The 26,212-nt window shown below is 39.6% G+C and overlaps 1 protein-coding gene across 1 annotated transcript in view; it reads right to left on the bottom strand.

Moving 5' to 3' along the window:
• LOC127571482 (5'-nucleotidase domain-containing protein 2-like) overlaps positions 1-19,967 on the bottom strand; it is a 53,533-nt gene extending 33,566 nt beyond the window's left edge. Inside the window, exons 1-5 of the mRNA XM_052017886.1 lie at positions 19,630-19,967; positions 11,406-11,590; positions 5,913-5,987; positions 4,118-4,173; positions 3,480-3,573 (exon numbers count right to left, since the gene is read on the bottom strand). Coding sequence (XP_051873846.1) covers positions 3,480-3,573; positions 4,118-4,173; positions 5,913-5,987; positions 11,406-11,590; positions 19,630-19,900 — 681 coding nt within the window. The 5' untranslated portion in view covers positions 19,901-19,967. The remainder of the gene's footprint in view (positions 1-3,479; positions 3,574-4,117; positions 4,174-5,912; positions 5,988-11,405; positions 11,591-19,629) is intronic.
• Between the last annotated feature and the right edge of the window lie 6,245 nt (positions 19,968-26,212).

The following is a 26,212-nucleotide window of genomic DNA, read 5'->3' as shown; positions in this document are numbered from 1 at the left end:
GATTTTTCAACAATGGTGTTACAGTGAAATTGATTGGTTGTAACTAGTTCACTTCATTTGAACTGACCTTCTTTAAATATCAAATAAATGCAATGACAGGTACTGAATGAACACAGAAATCACTGCACAAGTGTAATGTGGTTTTCGGGAAGCCCTTTCGAATCAACTGTGCCTCTCAAAAAAGTTTCTGCATCTGCTGCATTAACCCACTGGGATTTGGGAATCTGAGCACAAATAATGTGCTTCTTCCACCTGGAACTGCAGTAGTACCAGACATCAGGAATTCACTTGCTTTTAGAAATTTTTATGACGGGACCTCCTCTCTAAATATTAGACTCTTCTTGCATAAGCCTCAATTCAAACAGGAGTTTCATTAGCCTGTCATTTCGGACTATAGTAATGCAATCTCTACTAATTTACTTACTGTCAATACATGGTATCAGTATCTGACCTTGCTAAAGAAACACAATGAACTATATTTAACCTGATGTGTAAACATATTGCAACTACTAATCCACAAAAAGAAACACAGTTGTTCTTCCAATATATTTTATTAAAGTACATTAGAAACTTTTTGGTTTACACAAAGCTTAAATGGTCTGGTACAGCCCAGGTTGCTGTTTGTTAAGCAGGTGACTCCTCTGGTTTCATGTCCATGATGCACTGGCAGGAATTGAGGATAAACCGCAGGGTTTAATCAACAAAGATTTATTTGTTTTAGTTGGAGTGTGACCGATTCTCTCATCCCTATTACACATCAAGAAGTTTCCAATTCCATTCACAGGATATGGGTATCACCTGTGAGGCCAGCATTTAATTGCTCTTAAGTGGTCTGGCTTGTCAGGCTATGTCAGAGGGCAGTCAAGATGATTTAAGCATCAAACAAGAGCAATGAAAACAATGACAATGGCACTAACACAGGTAGGTTCCTTTTAGTTCATAACGAAACTGGTCTCCTAATATGCCCAAAAGCATAATCTTTACACTAAACCGTGACAGTTTCTGTACTAATGATCTGTGAAGCCATGATATTAACAACAACAGAATCAGTGTAGAGGTGTCAATCAAAATTTTCTAGTCAAAATGTTGCATCTCACCTGCTGGATTAGAGTTAGAGTTAATCTTCAGAACTAATTATTAGCCATTCCATCCACAGTGACTAAACTCCAAACCAAAAGATCACCAAAATCATGGTCCAGTTGCAGCATGCAGATGATGCTTGCATTTGCATGGTCAGAGGTCAAGCTTCAAGCCTTCATTGATGCATTCAAAGCATAAAAGGTCCTGTATCAAGCTGCCTCTGCTGCACCATACTGCCCTCTGACAACATAGATTCATGGCAAGACCTTGGATAACATGCACCTGTTCTCAATTTCAGGAGCCACTTCTCAGCAAAGGCAGACATTGATGATGAAAGTTACCACCACCTTTAATGCTCCAGCATAGCTTTTTGTTGACTGAGTAAATGGATATTTGAAGATCAGGACCTCAGAATGAGCAAAAAACTTATAGTCTACTGGGCAGCATTGGCCTCTACCATCTATATGCTTTTGGGACACAGACTACCTACAGCAAGCAAAGTATCACTGACACCATCTCCACAAAATCCTTCAAATTTATCAGAGGAAGTGAACCAAGGTTGGTGTCTACTCCCAGACCAACATCCCCAAAATGGAAGTTCTAGTTACTCTCAGTCAGCCATTTTGGGTAGGCCACGGTGTCCATATGTCCAACCCCAGACTTCCAAATGGGCACTTTATTCTGAACTCTGTCAGTTGTGGGAATAGCCCTGTCAGTGGACAAATCTGTAGTTCCCACATTAGCCACCTCAAAACCAGAACATAGAACTGTACAGCACAGGAACAGGCCCTTCAGCCCACCATATCTGCACCAACCATGATACCAATCTAAACTAATCCAATCTGTCTGCACATGGTGTGTATCGCTCAATTCCCTGCCTGTTCATGCGTCTTAAGAGTTGAAGTAGGCCAGCTTCAATCCTGGGTGACTGCTGAAAGTGCCGAACAATCATTTACTGCAGTAAATCACTGCAATTAATATATAGTTATTCAACTAAAAGATGTTTCTTTCCCCCAACCAGCTTGAAAAATGCTTAAAATCTCACAGCCATTGCATCAGATTTACTACCAGATATATGTTTACAATAATCCAGTAGATTTAAGATCACAACTGTTATGCCAAATTTATTTTTATTTGATTAAATTCCTCACTGGCAACAGTGGGGCTCTATACCTGCAGCTCTGATTAACCAGCCAAGTATACTTCTGTAGAGTCCCCTGGTAAACAAGAAGGTGCAGGTTGAACTATAAACATCTACAGCAAGGGGAAAATCCAACAAACTAGTCAAAGTACTGACTGTGTAGTGCAAAATCCTCTCTCCCTGCTACAACTATCTCAGCCAGAGATTGTGTGTGGGCTGGGAGATCCTGGCAGAGTGAGAAAGGTGAAGGAGTGGGTTCCCTTTAAAGAAAAGAAATGAACATGGAGTTGCTTGTAGTTAATACACAAACGTTGTATCTTAAGCATTATCAAATACTTGTAGGCTTGACCTATAAATAGAGTCTGCAGAAATATCTCAGAATAAAAATAGGAATGGGGGACAAAAGGCTGTGGCCCTTCCAATGGCTGAGTAAAAAGGTGGTTAATTAAGTCATACACTGATTACATCAGGTCTCAATCCTTCCTGGAACTTCCAAGAAATACTGTAATGCAGACAGAGGAAGATACAGCACCTTTTTTTGGATACATAAAACAGGGCTGAAACAAACTGCTCCATCCCTCTAAAGATTAAAAATTAATTTAAGCATCAAATACAAGATGCATGGAAAACAACAAAAGAAACATGTTAGTTGTCTTTTAGTTCAATGACAGGTTAACTGATCAGACTGGACTCTGCCGATCTCCCCCAAGAGGATCCCTTTCCATTGCATTAGATCAGTCTCTGTACGGTTACTCAGTTAATGCTGTACATTAATAAGCTAAATGATGTTTAATTTTTGTCCCCAATCAGACTGGATATTGTTTAAAAAGATCATTAGGTATGGAATTTAAAAATTTCAAAATCCAATTCAGTTTGCTGCAAAGTGGCCTGTGTTACCCTGGCAATGATCTCTCTTGGATAAGAGCTGAAACCACAGCTTACTTATCAATGAAAAGATTTTCCACTCTGCTGTGTTCATGCCAGAATCTGTGGGACAGTCAGCCTGTTCCCAGACTTTCAGCTCATATCACTCTCAACTTGATCACAAATTGGTAGACCATCTAACTTTCTCATCCTGCTCACCAATCCCCAGTTCCAGCCTCCTCTTTCTCTCTGACTTTGAGATGTGCCCTAGATCAGAGAGAGTATGCAAGGGATCATGGAAAAAAAAGGCAGAAAAACTTCATTTTATTGCAAGATTTGCAATTTACAACACTTTGAATATTTATTATTACATAAACAAAAGAAAAAAAGTTACCTTGCCATAGAAATCACTCATTTGATGTAGAGGAACATGTTGGGTTCCTTCATACATTTGAAGCACTTCATCATCTGGTACTGGATTGAGTCCCCTGTAAATACGTACAAATTAAACATCTCAATCCTTGACAGAATGCACATTCTATATGAAGGGAAAGCATCAGTCGACCACAAAATTTCTATCATCAAACATCCTACATGATCACCATCTGCTTAAGGGCCACTAAAGATGGGTAATAAATAACTGCACTAGCAAATGTTACTCAAGGACTATTCTAAAAAGATTTCAGTCAAACTGTTACAATGCAGAATGAACATTCACTTATGATTTAATATGCATTTCCCTTAACATCCTAAACAGCTGTCAATCCCTCTTCAATGTAGTTGCTGACTGAGCCTCCATCTCGCTCTCTCACACACAGTTTATTCCAACTCAGACTTGCACTAGAAATTTTTAAAAAGTATCTAAAAGTATTTATTACCAACAAATAACTGAAATTCCACCCAAAAAGTCATTGCTTTCTTGCAAACCAAGATGGTTTGTTAACATTACTCAAGACTTCTCAGATGGTATTTCTTAAATGAAACTTTTGTCCACTTCCCATGAAATGCTGTATAGCTCAATAGATTACATACCTATAAACAGTTCCTAACTGGACATAATGGAAAGCATCAATCTTCATTAGAACTCCCTATCAAAAAAGAAAGGGAAAATTTACACACCGGATTTTTTGTGGTCTTCCACTAGAAAGTTATTGCTCTATATTAAACCTTTTCACAGTTTGGCTTAGAAAGAAATTCACTCTATATTGTAAAGTCAGTTCACAAAGTTCTAAACTCCCTAATGATCCAAAATATCTTTGGACTCATCAATCAAGAGCAATTGCATCAGTTGATGGAGCAAAATTTCTCATATCCCTTATTGATTGGAGACACTCCCACCTGTTATCCTAGAATAGTTTCCCATCACTGAACAATAAGCACCAGCATTTATACAGAGTTTGGTGTTTATCCAGATTTGATAATACTACTGTGAAAAGCCATTTAACCACACAAGGAAATAGTAGGGTGTGTGTTTCTGGGATGAGGGCGTTATTGGCAAGACTAGTACTAATTAGCAGTCCCTAATTATCCACAAGAAGTTAATGATAATCCACTAAACCTGAACCACTGCAGTACTGGTGAAGGTTGAGTAGGGAATTCCAAGATGGAGATCCAGTAGTAATGATGCATAAATGAAACATTTCCAAGTCAGGATGTACATCCATTCAAGTTGCATATTTTTCACATAAACCAATTTTTTTTGATTTGCAATTGACCTCATCTCAAGTCTACCTTGCAGAAAGATAGTAGATCACATAGTTAAATATAAACTCACAAGATCCAGTACACATCTTTAAATAATCTAGCTGTTTTGGTCCCTGGACAAGACATGCATGGAACAGCATATTGGACAATAAATCTTTGCACCAAATCAGGGGATGAGGAAGCCACCTATGGGAGCAACAAATAATGCTGAATATATCTAGCAAATATCCAAACACTAATATTCATGGCTAGTTTATATTTACCAGACAGGTTGTTAGTTTGCATACAGTACAGCAGCAGTGGGTAAGCACTGTGTTTCAGAGTATATGTGGTTATGGAGGCTATAGCACTTAACCAAACTGTCCATCCATATCCCAGAAAATGGAGCAGAAGTGTCACAATAGAGGGACCATCGCTCCAACACAAAGCACAGCATGCAGATCTGTACAGTGAATAAGGCAGATGGAATGGAAGTCATTCACAGCCATGCAGATTACGCTGGTCATTTTGTTGACTACCCAAGGTTTGAATGGAAAAGATCCAAATGATGCCACAGAACAAACTAGTTCATATTTTAAATTCAAATGAATAAAGTCAAGTAGAAACAGAAAGAGAAAGAGGCACATGTTGAAAAGGGGAAAATGAGAAGGTAAATATGGAAGAAAGACAAAAGCAAATGAGAAGCAAAAATTGAAAGAATAATAAGAGGCAGGTAAATCAAATAAAAATCAAATAGAAGGGAATTCATTAGGCACCACGAGAGCCATAAAGAAATTAAAATGAGTCAAAGGAAAAAAAAACAGGAGAAAGCAACATAGAGAAAGAGGCATTATAAGAAATAGAACAAGATTTCAACTAAGAAGATAAAACCCAAAAGATACCAAAATCCTGGGAGAGCAAATAGCTTTCCCAGCTCTTAACCTTGGCTGGCCACATGTACCCGACAAATAGAAGTTCACATGTACGCCTTCATTAATGGATTGTGGCTTCATGAAATAACTTTTTTTTTTGAAGGAGGGTGATGAGAAATAACAATGTAATTTGGTTGGGCATATTTATTTGTAGGCGGATGACAAAAATTTGCTACGCACGTCACTGAAGACTGATTCCCTATTAAACTTACCTTCCGCACATCATAATGGAGACCTCTGATGGCGAAGTTTGGTTGGTACTCATACTCCTTGATCCCTTCCGGATACTACAAGAAATAATTGAAAATTAAAGTAAACTCTAAAAACAAAAAAAAATTTTCAGCCCAAAACTTTTGCCAGCTGCACATTGTTGAAAGAGGACACATTGATGTCACACAATACAGGCTTTGGGAACAGAATGAGAACTGGCAGAACCATCCCCTTGAACTAGAGCAGAACCCACATGGAGAAAATGCAAAATAAATGGCTTTAAATAATAAGTTTTTAGTTACAAGGAAATTTGAAAAGCTTCAACCTTTTGTATTGAAACCAGTCTAATCATATTAAATAAAACTTCACCAAATAAAGTTCAACACTTGCCTATTATTTGCCCCACAAATTATAACTTTTGACTGATTGTGTCAGGTCCCAACTGCACTGATGTCAAATGGAATGCAGCCAGTATATGTGTATCCCCTGACAGTACTGCATTTGTATTGTGTCCTTGGAAAGAATCTCAGAACTCCCATTACTACAGAAAAGTTATTACACAGTCATCTTTAGGCCACTTCAGCTGAATAAAAGCCACCATGGCTGCCACTCCATCTTTTCAAATAAGTGATTATGCATGCAAGTTCAGGTGTAAACAAGCATGTAAAGCCTTGAAATTGCTGTAACATGCAAATATTAAACTCATTTCCATTGTCAACCATTTAAGATACATGAAACACAATTTCAAGATCTAATAATTCCAGCAGAAATTTTTGACTTCTTCCTAAATTGGACACTTGATGCCTCCTTTTGCTTGTTGGTAAATGAACTGCATTAATCATGCCAAATCAATTAGCCACTGCCAGGAGTGACACAATCATTAAAGAATTCCCATGGCCATTAATCCTGTAGACATGGGATTTATTGCACAGAAGACCTATGCATACTGGTTACTTTGTGAGCTTCATTGCACCCTGGTGTATATAACAATCTAATCTAAACACATTTGAGGGAAAGAAAAAAAAAATCAAAATTTAGGATCAAAAATTGCTTACTTACTACAACACCAAAGTTGGCCATTTAGCCCATTTGCTCCATGCCAGCTCCCAGGAGAGCAATCTCATTCCTCCTCTTATTTCCCTGTACCCCAGCAACTTATTACTCTTACATGCCCATCAACTCTGATTCTATTGCCACTCACCTACACTAGGGTTAATTTTCAATAGGCAATTAACCTGTCAGTAAGTCTTTGGTATGTCGGGGGAAACCGGAGCACCCAGGGAGCCCATGTAGAATATGAAATGTCAGAGACACCACCCAGGGTTAGGATTGAACCCGGGTCGCTGGAGCTGAGAGACAAATGAACAGTAGATGTTTAAAATTTGAAGGAAATCAGTAAAAAAAAATACACGTTGATTAGCATCTTGTGAACAAACAGAATAAATTAAGAGACACAACTTCACCCTCGAGGAAACTAGAGAGGAAGAGAGAGAGGGGAAAAAAAAATCTTGAAATCCAGCTAATCCCTCCCAGTCTCTGAGTAATGAAGCAAAAAGGTCACCAGAAACATCCCACCACTCTTCCATCCAAAAGCAGACCTTGACCCTATGTACAACTCAGTTCCATGTTGTACAGTGGCAGTTGTTACATTACCATGTAATTGCTTAGTGGAGCCAGACTGCAGAAATCAAAGTGCATGCATCCAGTGACTTATACCGACTAACAAAGTACACAAGCTCCACTTCATGGCTAATATATTTGGTGCCACTCTTCAGATCGGAGATTGAGCATCTTCAGTAATGGCATCTCTACACACACCTGCAGTCTCAAAATTTCCACCCACAGCACCCTCCAAAGATCACTCTTAGCTCATTCCTTTCCATATCATCTTCTTTGCAACATCATTCACAGTGTTCCACTCAAACACCATCAGCCTTTTCTTTCCACAACCTCCAGGGTCACCTCCTGCACCCTCGCCTCTAGTCTGCTGGATTACTGATTCAATAAAAAAAAGATGGGTTAGCAAGTTGCAGGGGAATATGAAAAGGCTAAGTGAATGGGCGAGACATTGACAGATGGAGGGCAAGATGGGAAAATGTGGGTTGTCCACTTTGGAAGGAAAAGTGACAAAGCAAGATTATCTAAACAGAGCAGGGCAAGGGGGCATGGTTTCTAGTTCATAGAATACAAGTTACGATGCAGGTAATTGGGAAGGCTAGTGGAACATTAGGCTTTATTGAAAGGTTTACAGAGTACAAAATTAGGATGGTATTGGTATATTATTGTCACTTGTACCGAGGTACAGTGAAAAACTTGTCTTACAAACCGATCTTACAGGTCAATTCATTACACAGTGCAGTTACATCAAGTTAGTACAGAGTGCATTGATGTAGTACAGGTAAAAAAACAATAACAGTACAGAGTAAAGTGTCACAGCTACAGAGAAAGTGCAGTGCAATAAGGTGCAAGGTCACAACAAGGTAGATCGTGAGATCATGAGGTCATAGTCCATCTCATTGTATAAGGGAACTGTTCAATAGTCTTATCACAGTGGGGTAGAAGCTGTCCTTAAGTCTGGTGGTACGTGCCCTCAGGCTCCTGTATCTCCTACCCGATGGAAGAGTAGAGAAGAGAGAATGTCCCGGGTGGGTGGGGTCTTTGATTATGCTGGCTGCTTCACCAAGACAATGAGAGGTAAAGACAGAGTCCAAGGAGGGGAGACTGGTGTCTGTGATGTGCTGGGCTGTGTCCACAACTCTCTGCAGCTTCTTGCGGTCTTGGGTGGAGCAGTTGCCATACCAAGCCGTGATACATCCTGATAGGATGCTTTCTATGGTGCATCGGTAAAAGTTGGTGAGAGTCAAAGGGGACAAACCAAGTTTCTTTCACCTCCTGAGGAAGTGGAGGCACTGGTGAGCTTTCTTGGCCATGGCATCCATGTGGTTTGTCCAGGACAGGTTGTTGGTGATGTCCACTCCCAGGAACTTGAAGCTGTCAACCCTCTCAACCTCAGCACCATTGATGTAGACAGGTGTATGTACACCACCCCCTTTCCTGAAGTCAATGACCAGCTCTTTAGTTTTGTTGACATTGAGGGAAAGGTTGTTGTCATGACACCATTCTACTAAGCTCTCTATCTCCTTCCTGTACTCCGATTTATCACTGTTTGAGATACGGCCTACAACGGTGGTATCACCTGCAAACTTGTAGATGGAGTTAGAGCAGAATCTGGCCACACAGTCATGAGTGTGTAGGGAGTAGAGTAGAGGGCTGAGGACGCAGCCTTGAGGTGCAGCAGTGTTGAGAATAATCGTGCCGGAGGAATTGTTGCCTATCCTCACTGATTGCGGTCTGTTTGTTAGCAAGTCAAGGATCCATTTACAGAGGGAGGTGTTGAATCCTAGGTCTCGGAGTTTGGTGACAAGCTTGCTTGGTATTATTGTATTGAAGGCAGAGCTGTGTTCAATAAACGATAGTCTAACGTAAGTGTCCTTACTGTCCAGATGCTCCAGAGCTGAGTGAAGGGCCAGGGAGATGGCATCCACTGTAGACCTATTTCGGCGATAGGCGAATTGCAATGGGTCCAGGTTGTCTGGTAGGCTGGAGTTGATGTGTGCCATGACCAGCCACTCAAAGCACTTCATGATGGTGGATTTCAGAGCCACTGGTCGGTAGTCATTGAGGCATGTTACCTTGCTTTTCTTTGGTACCGGGATGATAGTGGTCTTCTCAGCACAGGAGGGAACCTGAGATTGAAGCAGAGAGAGGTTGAATATGTTCTGCCAGCTGATCAGCACAAGATCTGAGCACGCGGCCTGGGACACCATATGGGTCAGGTGCCTTCCTCGTGTTCACTCTTCGGAAGACTGATCTTACGTCCTTCACTGTGATCACAGGTTCAGCTGCGTTGGTGGCTGTCAGGGTGGATGGTGACAATCCACTTCCTTTTTGTTCAAAACATGCATAGAATGCGTTAAGTTCATCAGGAAGGGATGCGCTGTTGTTAGCTATGCAGCCTGACTTCGTCTTGTAGCCTGTTATGGCATGTAAGCCCTGCCATAACTGGCGGCTGGTCAGGGACTCTATTTTGAGTTGGTATTGCCTCTTGGCATCCCTTAAAGCTTTACGAAGGTCATACCTCGCTTTCTTGTACAGATCAGGATTACCAGATTTGTGTGCAGCGGTCCTCTCCTTCAGTAGGGAGTGGATCTCCCGGTTCATCCATGGCTTCCTGTTTGGGAACACCTGTATTGTCCTCTTTGGTACACAGTCCTCCACTGCTGATAAACTCTGTGATGGTGGTGGCATACTCATCAAGGCTGCACTGGGAATAGTGCACAGAGTTTTGGTCTCCATAGTTACGGAAGGACATATTTTGCATTAGAGGCAGTGCATGGAATGAAGGGGATGATCCCCGAAGAAAGGTCGAATTGCATAGACCGACACTGCATTAAGTTTAGAAGAACAAGAGGCAATCTTACTGGAACACAAGATTCAGAGAGGAACTTGCAGCACGGCTGCTGAGAGGATGTTTCCCCTAGTGGGGAAGTCTAGAACCAGGCAACATAGTTTCAGTTTAAGAACTCGTCCATTCCCTCTCTCAGGAAAGTAGTGGGCCTTTAGTATCCTCTACCCAAGAGACCTGTGGAGGTGGAATCAATGACTATTCAAGACAGAGACTGACAGATATTTAATCTACAATGGATTTAAGGGGCATGGGAAAGAGAGGGAAAATGATATTGAGGCCACGATATATGGCAGAATAGGCTCGAGGATTGACTGGTCCCCTCCTGTTTATTATGTTGCTTGTTTAACATCTCACAAGAACATAGGAGGAGTAGGCCAGTTGGCTCTCAAGCCTGACCCTCCATGCAATATGATCATGGTTGATCTGCCCTAAATTTTAAACTCTTCTTCTGTGCCAGTTCCTTGTAGTTCTCAATTCTCCGGTCTTTCAAAATATGTTTCTACCTCCTCTTTAAATACCTCCAATAATCTAGCTTCCACAAACCGCTGGGATAGAGAATTCCATAGATTCACCATGTCTTGCAAGAATCTTAGAGTTATTACTTTCTACAATTAAATTAGAAATAATCCACACTCCAATTATCTGACATTAATTTCACTAAACAAAGTTTTGCAGAAATTAGTGTCATTCCATTGCCAACTAAGATAAGTCTTTTGAAAATAACCCCACAGCCAAGGAACACTTATTTAATAAAAAGAAGTTGAACTGTATTGAAGATGATACATTCCTACAGCAAAGGTAACCTTTGGCACAAGATGAAAATGTAGAGATTCCAGTATCTACTAAAAGTATCTATTTTATTTGGGGGGTTCCAATGTAATTTTACAGTTCTCTAAGCTTGAAATCATTTTGAAAAGCAACAAATGAAAAATGCAAGAACGGAGGTCAGGTAGCATCTACGGTGAGAAAAACCATTAACATTTCAGGCTGATGGTCTTCCATCAGAACCCATTGATGGATAACATACCTTGTATTGATCAACGAGGATTTCACGTGCAGTGTCAAAGATCATCGTGTGCACGGAATTGGAATACTGTGCAAGAGTATAATCATAATCAAATCCATAAATTTCAATGTTTCCCAACTTAACCTCATTATTTGAATAAATATTTGCAGGATTGAGAATGTTGCAGATTCCCGGGGGAATAAGTTCTATGGAGAAAGAAAAACAAATTGATTTGCAACCTACTAAAGACTTTCCAGTGACCTCCAAAGTGTCATATTTCTAAAGTGTTACATATTGCAGTCTGAAAAAAAAGGATGGGCTCAAATAGCATTCCCTTAATATTTCCAATTCTATTGACAAATTTCAAACATACATGAAGAAAAATAACCAGAGCAATCAAAGATATAAAGATACTAGGTTTAAAAAAAAATAATCTGTTCACCAGTCAGTTAACCACAAGTAATTTCTTCATGGCAACAAAAGTAAAATGCAGATGTTGGACATCCAAATAAAAACAATGTACTAAGTGCTCAGCGGGTCAGGAAGCATCAGTGGGGAAGAAACAGAGTCAATGTTCTGAGTTAAGAACCCTTCAAGAGAACTTAAAATGTATGTGTCTTCTCGCTTTTCAAGTTGTGGAGAAGGCAAGATGGGAAGTGCAGAGGGAATGTCTGTGATAGGATGCAGACTGAATTTGTCAAGGCAACATCTACTTTAAAAACTGGCAGTTGGAACAAAATGATAAAACAAATTGAAACATTTACAAATTTGAAATAAAAAGGTAGAGCCATATCTATGGAAAGATTTATCTGAAATTATTATACTCAACATAAGTTCCTAAGAGATGCAAGATGCCTTGTCAGAAGATGGGATGCTGTTTCCTGAGCTTGGACTTCCAGTTTAGTGTGCTGCATTCAGAGAAATCAAACAAACTGGGTGACTGCTTTGCAGAACACCTCAGTTTGGGCCAAATGAATAGCCACAAGCTCCCAGTCCCCCATCACTTTAATTCTCCATCCCACTACTTCTGACCTCTCCATCTTTGGCCTCCTATATTGCTCCAATGATGCCCAACACAAGTTCAATGCACAGCACTATATCTTCTGATTAGACACTTTATAAAGTAACTGTTAACTTGACAACTTTGGTCTGCATCCCATTAGACTTTGTTTCCTCCATCTCCCAGTCTTTGCAAATTCAATCAGACTTCTCTTCTCACTTTTCCAGTTCTGATGAAGGGTCTTTACCTTGAAAGGTTGACTGTTTCTCTCACCATTGATACAGATCGACCTACTGAACACTTCTAGCATTCTCCATCTCCGTTTGGAGACCAGCATTTTCTTTCTTCCACACAATTCAGTGGACGAAGCTAAGATTTTTATTTTTTTTTAAATTGCATTCCACTCAGGATGTGGGCATCACTAGCAAGCCTATCATTTATTGTCCACCCCCAAAGGCAGCAGTGGGGCACTCTTTAGAACCACCTTTTGCTTTGGCATTCTAGGCCATACCAGAAGGCAGTTAAGAGTCAACCACATTGCTTTGGATCTACAGCCTCACACAGGCCAGGCCATGTAAAGTGGCAAGGTTTCCTTATCAACTTAAAAAAAATGTGCATCTATGAATGAGGTAGGTTTTTACCATTATCTGGTAACATCACTGTCACCATAAGAGGTACTTATTTTATTCCAGATTTATTTTGTAAACCATATTTAAATAATTTGCTGAGGAGTTCAGCAGTCAACTGGCCTGATAAACACTGCATGGTGCAAAGATCGTCAGCATATGCTGAAAACTCAGTGACAGGCTACCGTGCACACTGAATACGCAATTTTCAGGGCTTAAATTAAAGAGAGCTGAGAGAGAGGGAGAGACACAGGGATTTGAGAATTAGTGTCCTTTTCCTGTTTGCCTCAAATATCTTCAAGTATCACTGTCTCATCCAATGGGAAAAGCAACAAACATTCCAAAATGCCCTGGAAATCCCAATTGTGATGCAAAAATATAGCCTGTTTTTTTTTTAAATTAATCTTTAAGCTAGTTACTAAATCAGTTTATTAGAGAAAATCTACTGACCTTGTTTTACAAAAAACCGACTGTTCTTAAATCAGGATGTTCATAAAACAGGTTGTTAAAGTTTGGTGCTCACTACTGTGCCTGGAACCTATTAATGATTCTTTCCCTGTGATATTAAAAAAAGGCAAATCACACCAAAATCATCCCACGAGCAGCAATGCAAAGTGGATGAAGCAGCAATGTATTGTATTCAAAAATGAAGCATTACAAGGATAATGTTAAGGACTGGTTGAGGAAGAAATAAATGTCAGTGGTGCCCGATTCACCGGTCACAGGGACCACCTCCTGATGCAAAGGTTAGGAGGCTCTGAGCTCCAAAGAGTTCAATGGCATAGCAAGAGACTGGCAACAGGGGAGAAAATTGTCAGGTTGGTGATTTAGCATGCCAGTCTTCCTATCCAACATGTTATTTGCCAGCAGCCATGCCCATAAATGCCCTATTTTTGGGTCAGACAATCCAGCCCAATAAATTTACATTATTAATGATCTATATATGCAAGCTGTACTAAATCCTCAAAAGATAGCAGTCTAGATTCCCGATTATCTTACGAGGAATTCTTTTGGAAATTTGCTAGCTTGAATTAAATGGAATATTTATAAATCACTGGTATTATTTTCACCCATCATTTGTGCAAACCTGGGGATTTTCCACAAAGTTTTATTGACCACATGAACAATACAATTACTTATTACAGCAAAAAACAAACTTGCTTTTAGATGTAAATGTTCCAATGAAGGGATTTTTTTTCCCTGTAACCGTTTTATTAAATCAGTTAAATAAAGTTCCCAATGCTTGCAAAAGACTGGCACAGTATGTTCCATCAAACCTCATGACCTCACACTAGAAATGCCTAGTCAAATGTTATTTGTTGAAAGTGACTTTTCAAGGGCGCCCTTCCCTTTTGTAGTCCAACAAGGGCAAGATTTGGGAGTGGAATATTTTTGTCATTGTGTGGAACTATAGTGTAGTGGTTAAGTTACTGGAGTGGCAGTCAGAGGTCTAATCCTTTTAACCAGTGACTCAAGTTCAAATCCCACTATAACAGCTGGTGAATTTAAATAAATCTGGAACTTAAAAGAAAAATATAGGTCTTTGTAACAGTAATCATGAAACCAGATTGTTGTAAAAACTTCTGTTTCGGTCATACTTTTAGAGAAGAAAATCAGTCATCCTAACCAGTTCTACCCCACATCACTCCAGACCCACCGATAAGCTTGCCTCTTAACTGCCTGCTCTGCTCAGGAGCAACCAGATAGGGACAATAATTGCTGGCTCTGTCAGTGATGGCCACATCCCATGAAAGATTAAATTAACAGAGAGACAGTACACATTTGGTGCAAGGATGCTGAAGATAACAAGATCGAAAAAAAAGGTAGATAAACAATCAAGCTGAACCAGTGACATAATCAGTGAACCAGTGACATTCAAACACCTTGTTATTCACAAAACAAAATGCAAATCATTCTTCATTACAAATGTTAAAATTCTCACTGAGACATTACATTAATGTTACTTTAAAAAAGGTAATAATTCAGCATGAGAAATACCAAAAGGGATCAAATCACCAAAAAAACATTACTACTTTCCTACATATTGATTTTACACACACCCCTTTTGCTATTTTTCTGCACACAAGGACAACATTCACAGATGTTATGAGAACATCTTATAGAAACCCAAAGCAAGTAATAATTGATCATAAAGTACACCTTCTCCCTTCCACATTCTTCCAGTACAAATTGTAGGATGCTCAAACCCCAGCACCACCAATTCTAACTTTTCCCCATCTCATCAATGCCAAATGTACCACTGAAAATGTGGTGCAGCTAACTAGCTGGGTTCCAATAGCAAGTGGGCGGCCAGTTCAAGAGGTACTGTAACGATGGCTCAAAGCACAAGAGGAAGCATGTTTGACCAACTTTAAGATCATTGGTATTCCAAGTGACACAGAAATAGTGTGTGGGCAGAGAGGAGGATAATCTGTGGTGACAGAACTCTGTGTGATATTTACTTTACACTGTGCTAATAAACAAAAACAATTCCTACAATCATAACATTATTTGGCTCTGGGAAGCTAAAACAGAATCTCAGAAGTCTAGCTGGGATCTACAAAATCGTCAATATCCTTGTAGGTAGGCTTGCGTGAGAAATTTGAAAACCATTACACTAAAATTATATGAAAAAAAATACAGCTTATACTTTGAGGATGGATTACATCTTTGTTACATAATAGCTAGCCAAGTCTATATAACTAAGTGTTCACTATTAATGTAATTTGGAAAAGTATTATCTTGATACTAATGTACTGAATTGAGTCTGATTTTCTAAAATCATTCAGATTATTTTACAAGTATACACCACATCTAGATCATAGAACAGTACAGGCCCTTCGGCCCACAATGTTGTGCCAACATTTTATCCTTCTCCAAGATCTATCTAACCCCTCCCTCCCACACAGCCCCCCATTTCTCTATCATTCATGTATCTATCTAAGAGTCTCTTAAATGTCCTTAATGTATCTGCCCCCACAATCTCTGCCGGCAGTGCATTCCATGCACCCACCATTCTCCGTGTAAAAAAAACAACTTACCTCTGACATCCCCCTTACATCTTCCTCCAATCACCTAAAAATTATGCTCCCTTGTGTCAGCCATTGTCGCCCTAGGAAAAAGTCTGACTGTCCACTCGATCTACACCTCTATTAAGTCATCTATCTAGTTTTGTGATACATATTGTACTGACTGTTCAAACGTTTTAAAATGTCCTGTTCCATTTAATAACTCTATGCCTTGTGTACAAGTTATTTACCAAGACGAGATTTTAACATAGATGCATTCCTTGATTGTTATCCAAGCAACACACAAATGGATGCAATCAAACCAATTAGAGAAATGAATATGGAAAGGTTAGGGATTGCAATTTACAAGGCAGTGGCCCCAGTCCTGGGGAAAGAGGGAGCTATTTGTTGGAATGGGCTCTTCAGGAGCAATGGTCTTGGCAAATTGAACAAGCAGAATTGTAGATAAAACTTTAACATGCAAAACAAAACAGGTATGGATGTGGGGGTGGGGGGGTGGTGGGAAAAAGAACAAAAAGCATGCTCATCCAATGGTAAAGTTAAAAGCAGTGAAAATTCAAGGCCACCGTGCAGTATTGATAAATTGTTTAAAAAAAATTGTCCCTTCCATCCACTTGACAGTTCTCAAAGTCAACAGTTATCTATCCATTCATGGTCAGTGAATCATCTCCCACCTCATGATCTGACCCTCTGCTCATTTCTTCATCTACAGTATGGGACAATGGTGGATGGGATGTTGCCCCTGCATCCATTTCCAACATGTACTAACGTCACACAGAGTGTCATACGGCACAGAAACAGGCCCTTTGGCCCAGCTTGTCCATGTCGACTAAAATGTCTATCCCAGCGAGTTGCATTTGTCCGTGTTTGGCCCATATCCCTTTTCCATCCATGTACCTGTCCAAATGTCTCTTAATCAATATAACTGTATCCATTCCTACAGCTTCCTCTGGCAGATCATTCCGTATACCCACCACACTGTCTGTGAAGAAGTTGCCCCTCAGGTCCCTTCTAACTTTGACAGCTACTCCAACATATAGCACTGAATGGTTAGAAATTCCCTCCAATTACACTGCAACCAGCAGAAAATCCATTCCTTACTCACTGACTTCATCTCTCTCCCCAGCAACTGTCTGGTAACGACCTCAGACTCTTCAAGTCCCAAGTGTCTAATGTGACCTGAGATCAACTTTGATCAATGTATCCTAGCCTCCAACACCATCTAAATGTCCATCTCCATAACACTGTTCAACTTTGCCTCAGATCACTTAGGCTGAAGCCCTCAGCCATGGTATTGTTACATCTAGTCTCAACCCTTCAAAATATATTTCCAACCAACTTCCCTCATTTCATCTAGTGTAGTGTTGAGGTGGCCTATAATTTTGTCACCTACATGTTAATTCCCACCACCTATTGGCCCTTACTCACTGGCCTGCATTGGCTTCTAGATTGGCTCAACCAAGTTTTCAAGCCTTCCATGGTCTTGCTCCTCTATCCTTGCAACCACTTCCACAATCTACTATTCCACACAAGATATAAAATAAAGAAAAAATGCTGCAAACACTCAGCACATCAAGGAGCATTGATGGAAAGAGAAAAGGAGTTAATGTTTCAAGTCAAAACTGTTTCTCTTTCCATAGATACTGCCCGACTTTGAGTGTTTCCAGCATTTTCTATTATTATTTTAGATTTTCTGTATCCGTAGTTTTTTTTTTAACTTCATCAGATTTCTCTGCTCTTCCAATTCTAGCCTCATAAGCACCTTTATCACTGACAGCCTTGCATTTAACTGCAAAGGCCCCAAGTTCTGGAATTCCCTCCCCCCTCAACTCTTGTCCTCTCTATCCTCCTTTAAAATGCTTCCTAAAACATACTTCTTTGGAAGGATGTCCTCACATCAGCTTGATTTCAAAATCGTGATGCAAACACCTCTACAGTGCACCTAGCAACATTTTGCTGCAAAGCTGGTGCTTTAAATATAATTAGTTAGTGCTATTGCTGTCACCATGTACAAGCCATCGTATATGGTCAAATAAGGAAAATAAATCTTAAAATTAATGCCACGTTGTCTAATCAAATACATAAAGCATGACAACAAGATTACTGTCATAAATGGATTTGATCTAAAGTTATTTTAGTGTTTTGGTTACTTGGGAATTAAATATTCCAGGTTTCCAACATTTTGAAAGACAAAAGGAAAATGAACATAGTGGGAGGTCTGCTAATAATGGATTACACAAGCCAAAGAGATATTTAAGTACAATTGATATTGGACAGCAAAAATAAACTGGTAGGTGACAGAAGCCTTCCAAAAGAGGTTATCCTCATGGACGGAGTTATATTCAAGAAATTAGGGGATACTGTAAGAAATGTAATGCAATAGTTGTGGGGAATTTTAATACTCATCTGGCTGGAAATCGAGTTGCTGCAAAAGCAACTTGGAGAAGAGTTTGTAGGTTCCCAGAACAATAAATTGTGACACAGATCACAGATAGACTATTTTGGATTATGTTTTGTATAATAGGACGTGGATAACTGGTGATCTCAGGGATGTTCTAGTGCAATGAATCTTATATTGAGTGACAGTGGCATATTCAATCATGAAATTAGAATCTTAATTTTTAATAATGTCATAACATAATCATAGATGGTAGGCTGCCCAAGCTACATTGGGAAGTTTGATAAAATATGATCAAAATGCAGATATTTAAAGATAGGTTCATAATTTTCATTAAATCTGCATTCTATTGAGAAATAAAAAGGCTACAGGAAATGTGATCCATGACTAACTAAATATATGAGAGTCGGAATTAGATTTTAAGAGGTTTCTAATCTTGTCAAAGTAATATTAAATTATTCATAATAATTTCAGAGTAATTCAATACTCTGAGTTGAAGTATTCAGATTATTGAAGATAATAATAATAGTAAAATCCGAGGATCAGGAGAGTCTTAGAAATCAGAAAAGGCAACCAAAACAAAAAATGGTGGTCGTCGGGAGGTGGATAAACAGAAATCCAAGTGTGAACTACCAAGAAGTAAAAAAAAGAACTTCTATTCAAGAATTTCTATTGGTATGCAAACCGATTTGCAAAATAAAATATGGGTCCCGTTGAGGAAAGGTTAGAGGTCTGGGCATTAGGGGAACCAAAAGAAGTGTCATGGCGAGCTGAAGTGATCAAGGGACAGAGCAGATGCTGAATTACCCGTTTCATATACTCCAATAGTAAATAAAACAACTATTGATTTACACCAGTAACTGTCTGCGTATCCCCAATTAGAAAAAATAATGAACTGCTTTCCATAACCAGCTTCCCTGTGGGTTTTACAATGAACATTTCAGTGTTCTTCGCATCAGAATGAAATAGTTCACGTTGTTCCCCAATTTCAATAGAATTTACGAATGCAAATCCATAGTGGGCTCAAAAATGAAACAGTGAAACCAAAAACCTTAAAACTGACGCAAAAATATAATAAAAAGAATATATCTTATGTAATCCACGCACACGTTTCAGAAAGATACAGAAAGCTAACAAGTACATCTTACTTGTTATAGCTAAAGAAAGAACACCGTTCTTTACCCAGACTTACCATGGACTAATTTTTTCATCTCATTGTAGCGACCCCACAGATAAATTTTGTTCTCCGACTTTGCGGTTGCAACTGGTTTGCCACTATTACTGGAATCTGCTGGATTATCTAAGGGACTGTGTTGCGGTGCTTGAGCTCTTCTCTCGACACCAGACACACCGCTATCAAAGGATACATCGACCGCTTTAGAGCAATAGCTCACAGCGGCGGAAAAATTCACCGTTTTCAATTGTAACAATGCAGGCAAAGACTTTGCCAATAAACTAGCCATAGTTCTCCTCTTCAAGAAATACAGTGATTCAGTGTAGGGGGAAAAAAGCCTTTTAAGGTCACGCTGCTGCAAGCTCTCCGTTCTCCAGCTCAGATCACACTTTAATCGTATTCCGATGATCAGACCAACAGCTCCCGTCACAAACAAAATATTGTCCAATCAAGTGCCTACATTCGCGGCCGGCAACCAATCTAATTCGGGAAAGCACCCCTGGCACAGATTGGGGGAGGAGGGTACGTGTTAATTCGTAGTTTCTTGTCAAAAGCCTCTGGAAGGAAGGCATGCGGTGTGGTCAATGCGTACGTAAACTGTGGTTGCATCTCCTTGGAGACTGGATCTTTCATTACAAAAATAAAAATAAATATTGCAAAGGCCGTACATCTGAAATTAAAAAGCAGAAAATCCTAAAATTACACCGCAGGTCCCTTAATACTTATGCAGAATAAAAGATTGTGTTATGATACCCAAGAGCAGAATAAAAAGCCCTTAAAATAGTCTTGAGAATGACAACGGTAAAAAAAAGGATTTTCTCAGGAAGGCAAAACGAGAGAAAACAAAGAGTTTTAAAAAAAGAGGGCCACAGTTAGAAATCGTACAGGATGATATGCAAGATACTTGGGAGGAGGGAACAGATCAATGGGGAGATTGCAGTACTCAATGGCAAATTTTTCTCACCAACTATCTGCCTTGGCCAATTCTTTAGCCCTAGACCTAACAGAACTCCTTCAATCCTTTGCTAACTCATGCCGCCTCTGTCTCTCCCAGTCCTCAAACTTCAACTTCTTTTATTCCAACTGTATCTGTGCCAGCTGTACCTGGGCATCAGAAATTTCTGGTTCACTCCCAGGGAACTGTTCTAACATTTCCTCCCTAAACACCTTCACCTTCACATAATGGCCAGCAATATCTACCTTTCTCATAGACCGCTTTACTGTTTCAAGGTTTAGCTTTGTAGCAATGTTCAACAAATCTACCTTTCTCAACCTGGACAATCTCTCAGGGGTTGGTGATTCAAGAAATGCATCAACATCCATTGCTGCTGGTTTCCACACACACAACCCAATCAAAAAGAAATTTATCAGGCCAACCAACAATCAGTCATCCAATAAGCCCCAATTTGTTCAAACCCAGACCTCTTGTATCAGCCTTGAGGACCACTCTCGTCAATCTTGGGATCGATCCTGGGCGAGCCCCCAGTTTTGTTACGTACCAGCAACAATAGAAACACACCGAGTCATGTATAAGTGTTAAAAACTATTTTATTAATAACTACTTGTGATAATAAGAAAAGTAAAAACATTAGATATCAAACATAATCCCCAAAACTAATAAACTCAAAGTGTGTGTGTGGCAAATTCCCAAACCTCAAGTCTAGGAATAGTTCCCAAAGTTCAGTTCAGCAAGTCATAAGGTGAAATATGAGCAAAGGCTTTTGCAAACCACCGTTGACTGAAGAGAAATGTAGAGAGAATGCAAAGAGAAAACAAATTCCATTTGTTCCACGATGGAACCCATACGACACCTCAATCTCCGATGATCTCCACTGCTTTGTTCTGAAATATCCACCACCACGAAGGCTCTCGATATGTGGCCGCCCACAGAAATACCTGTTTCCCACTACAGGTTAACGACAAAGTGGACTCCACTTGATTGCTCCAAAAATCCATACATGGATTGTAGTGACAGACACAGATATTGTTCTTCATCCATTGATACGGAGACCAGCAGTCACTCTCTCTGTCTCTCTCTGTCTCTCTGTCTGTCTGTCTGTCTGTCTGTCTGTCTGTCTGTCTCTCTCTTTCTTTCTTTCTCTGACTCACTTCAACTCACAGAGCAAAACAGCCAGCACGTTGTTATCTTGCTGTCTTGATGACACCACACACACTACTACTCTACTGTCCAGGTGCCTTAAAGGGACATTCACCAAATAGCAACCTGGCTCATAACAATGAGTCCAAGCTATGGTTGTCTTATGGTGTGTTCGGTTCAGTCACACTCAGTCCCCTTTGCTCAACTCTTTTTCCATGACATTGAACTACTATGCACTTCTATGCACTTGTACAGAACTCAAACATTTCATTACCTTGGCACCAATCATCAACCTGCTCTTACTTTCACATGACCCCGTCCTGGACTGTTCTCTTCCCTTTCTTGATATTTCTGCCCCCATCTCAGGAAATGGTTAGCTATTAATATCAATTATAAGCCCGCCAATTCCCACAGCTATTTTGACTACACCTCTTCTCACCCTGCTTCCTGCAAGGAGTCCAAATTTCTCCTACACATCTGCTCTGATGATGAAACTTTCCACATCAGTGCCTTTAGGATATCTTGCTTTTTCTTTAACTGTGTCTTTTCCTCTACCAATGTTGACTGGGCTCTCAACAGCATCACCTCTATTTCTCACATTTTGGCTCTCACCATCTCTGCTCATAGCCAGAACAGATAGGGTTCCCCTCACCTTTCACCCGCATTCAACAGATCATTCTACATAATTTCCACCACCTCTATCAGGATTCCACCACCAGACATGCCTTCCCCTCTCCTCCTCTTTCAGCATCCCATGAAATTGTTCCCTCCATAACTCCCCGGTTTGCTCTTCCATTTTCAATAACTGCTGCAGTAGATGCAACACCTGCCGTTTTTGCCTTTTCCCTCCCCATGGCCCCAAACAGTCAACCCAAGTAAAGCTATAATTCACTTGAACTCCTTTCAATTTAGTGAATTGCATTCAGTGCTCACAATGTGCTCTACACTGGAGAAGCCAAAGCATGATTGGGTGACTGCTTTGCAGGACACCTCCATACAGTCCACAGGGACAACCCGTAACTTCCGGTTGCCTGTCACTTTAATCGTCAGCCTCATTCCTACTCTGACCTCTTAGTTTTCGGTCACCTACACTAAACAAATGACACCCAACTTAAACTTGAAGAACAGCACCTCATCCTCCTTCAGGGTACACACAAGCCCTGGGACTTAATATTGAATTGAAGAATTTCAATTAACCACTCCTTTCTTTTCGCCACATTTGTGGCTACATCTTTCTGCTTCAATTTGCTATTTTTTCTTATCCATCTCCAAATGCTTGAAGTAATTGTTAGCTTGACAATTTTGATATACATTCTGCTACAGACATTCTCTTTGTTCTCTCCACTCCTCCCCTTCACTGCAACTTAACACATTTATTTTCTCACTTTTCCATGGACTCTGTCCACACTTCTCACTGTCTCGGTAAAGCAGCAACATAATCAAAGACCCCAGACAGTCTCTCTTCTCCCCCCCCTCCATCAATAGAAGATAGAAAAGCCTGAAAGCACGTACCACCAGGCTCAAGCACAGCTTCTAACCCACTGTTGTAAGATTATTGAATGGTTTCCTAGTATAAGATGGACTCTTCACCTCACAATCTACCTTGTTATGGCCTTGCACCTTATTATCTGCCTGCACTGCACTTACTCTGTAACTGTAACACTTTATTCTGCATTGTTATTGTTTTCCCTTGTACTACCTCTGTGCACTGTTATAATGAAATGATCTGTACGGATGGTATGCAAGACAAGATTTTCGCTGTACCTCATTACATATGACAACAATAAACCAATTTACCAATTAAATGAAGGGTCCTTCACCTGAAGTGTCAACTCTGTTTCTATCCCCACTGATGCTGCCTTACTTGATGAGTACTTCTAGCATTTTGTTTCTATAATACAGGCCACCTCCCGAAAACAACCGATTCCATTGTTACAGATATCCATCAGTCAATTTTGTCCATAAATTGGAAAATACACAAAAATCACTCGATATGGTAACAACATCTCGGCAGTATTATAATGAATGGCATCAAAAGCACACAAGACTGATAAGAAAGAACAATTACTAAAAGTGGGAGAAGAAACTAGTTCTGCCATTCGTAGAAACGAATGTACATATATACGCCAGACCTTTGAATTTAATAATATTATGGAAGCTTGTTCATTTGTAGGGGGTGTCCACAAGTTGGGCATTCTTAACCTGGGAGTGGCTTGTCAATGAAAATTGTTCTTGTAAAGAAGATCACATCGTGATCATGACCACTATACAGGTTTTCTGCCATGGACTTTTCTACTTAGAAATGGTAATGAATATATATTTTCAGCATTTCCTAAGTTTATTTCAGTTTTTACGTTAGACAGAGTCAGTCACTCTAAAAAGAAGGCAGTGTCACCATTTGAAAATAACTGGTAAGCAATGAGGTTTAATAATCTGGCATTAATTGTTCCTAAATTGTTTGTATTTATCAGATAGACTATAGTTAGCTTCAGCTCAATTAGCCTGGATTAATTTAACAATTAATCCAGGCTTCTGCAGGCACATTTTTTGTTAAACAAAATGCAATGATACAAACATTAAAATACTATGACTCTTCATTAATATTGACAGGCATCATGAAACAGAAGGTTTAGATTCAGATGGAAAACAAAATATTAAAAACTGTCCCAGTGGCACCTTGGCAACAGCAATGCACAATGCATTCTGGACCATGTAGTCTTTCAGTGAACCAATATCATGTATGGAAAGCAATCTGAAAGCTGTGTGCTTCTCTTGGTAGAAACTAACACAAAATCAAATACTGCAATTGCTGAAGATCTGAAATAAAAACAGGAAACACTGGGTGGGGGTGAGAAAGAAAGAGACTGAGAGAGATTGATAATTGTTCAGGTTGAGTATTCTCCGCACTTTCTGCTACCGCAAATTGAGCAGCACCTGGGGAGATAGAAACACATGGTTACATTGCGTGTTCCTTTGAGAACTTACGAATAATTGCAGTCCGTGGGTCAGTGTGATCCTAGCTTAAACACTTGAAGGTCAGATACCACAGAACTCTAACCTTGCCATGGGACTCACCATCACTTGACAGGAATCTCACAGCAGTGAAGCCTCAAGTTTGTCCGGACCTGTGCAGAAGCAAAAGGTTAGTCTGGGCATAGAGATAGTGCAATTGGCAAATTTATGGGTCAAGCGCAATCCGGTCCATCATATTAAGGGACACTATGTACAATTAAAAAGCATCAGGAGGAAATATCAGAAATATCTTGAGATGTCCAAACCTATCTTTGCAGTCATTTGATTATAGTGAAGAATTGTAAAGTACTTTAAATTGGCCACTAGCAGTGATTAAACTTGATTTTGTCACAAAGTAGTTATTAAAATAGTTTTATAACTGAATGTGTGTATTACTGCAAGAATTTAAGTTTTTGTTTGGTTTCTACATATTTTATATCATTACATTAATATTTGTGTATAATTTATGTTTTTCTCGTGAATGCTGCTTATCTGATGCTATGTGCCTGTGATACTGCTGCAAGTAAGTCATTCATTGAACCTGTGCAAACATGTACTTGTGCATTTGACAATAAACTCAACTTTGACACAATTCAGAGTACTGAACACTACCTTCAGTAAACAGTCCTTTTCACAGTTCTGTGTAATATAATCCACTGAAAATTGATGTTTGCTCAATGACCAACCATGCCATAATTATCCATCTATCCTCTCAACAAATTAATCATTTTATATCTTGTCCCAAAAGAAGATTGGTAATATGGACATCAGTTCTCAGCAAGTTACACAGATTTTAGTCATTATAACATTTTGAAATCTACTTAACTAATAGGTTAACTTGGGTGTAATTGGGCGGTGTGGGCTCATTGGGCCAGAAGGGCCTGTTACCATGCTGTATAAATACATTTTTAAATAAAGTTTTAAAACAATTAGTTCTATGTATTACACCAGTATCCTTGTTCTATGTTTCATCAGCATATGGTTGTACCTTCTGTCCTTGTAACATTACTTGGCACTTTACAGTCAATTATCAATTTCAAGGATACACTGAGACCTAACTGAGATGTAAAATAGACAGATTCTGTAAATCTGAAATAAAAACAAATGATGAGGCAGAATCTGCGGAAAGAAGAACAAAATCTATATTTCATGTCAATGACCTTTCATCATAAGTGAAAAGACAAGTTTTAAGATGTTTTATAGGGAAGGAATGAACAAAAGGGAAGGACTGTGGTCAGGTGGAACACAAGATAGAATAAATGACCAAAGGAATGATAGTGCAAGGCAAAGGAGGATGGTAATGGGATAAGTAAAGTAACAGAAGATGGGTCCTGAGAAGGTGTAAATGGGAATATCTGAAATTACCCTCCTATTTCGACCAGGTGCATTACAGCCTTCAGTGTGAGAAATCATTCAGAATATGGGGGTCACCCATTTAATACCATAAGGACATGAGGAATAGAAAGAGGGGTAGCCTACTTTGTTCCTTAA

This window comes from Pristis pectinata, chromosome 6, assembly GCF_009764475.1.
Source record: "Pristis pectinata isolate sPriPec2 chromosome 6, sPriPec2.1.pri, whole genome shotgun sequence".
Classification (NCBI taxonomy): Eukaryota; Metazoa; Chordata; class Chondrichthyes; order Rhinopristiformes; family Pristidae; genus Pristis; species Pristis pectinata.
The sequence above is the reverse complement of the archived record's forward strand: the minus strand, read 5'-3'. Positions and strand labels throughout refer to the sequence as shown.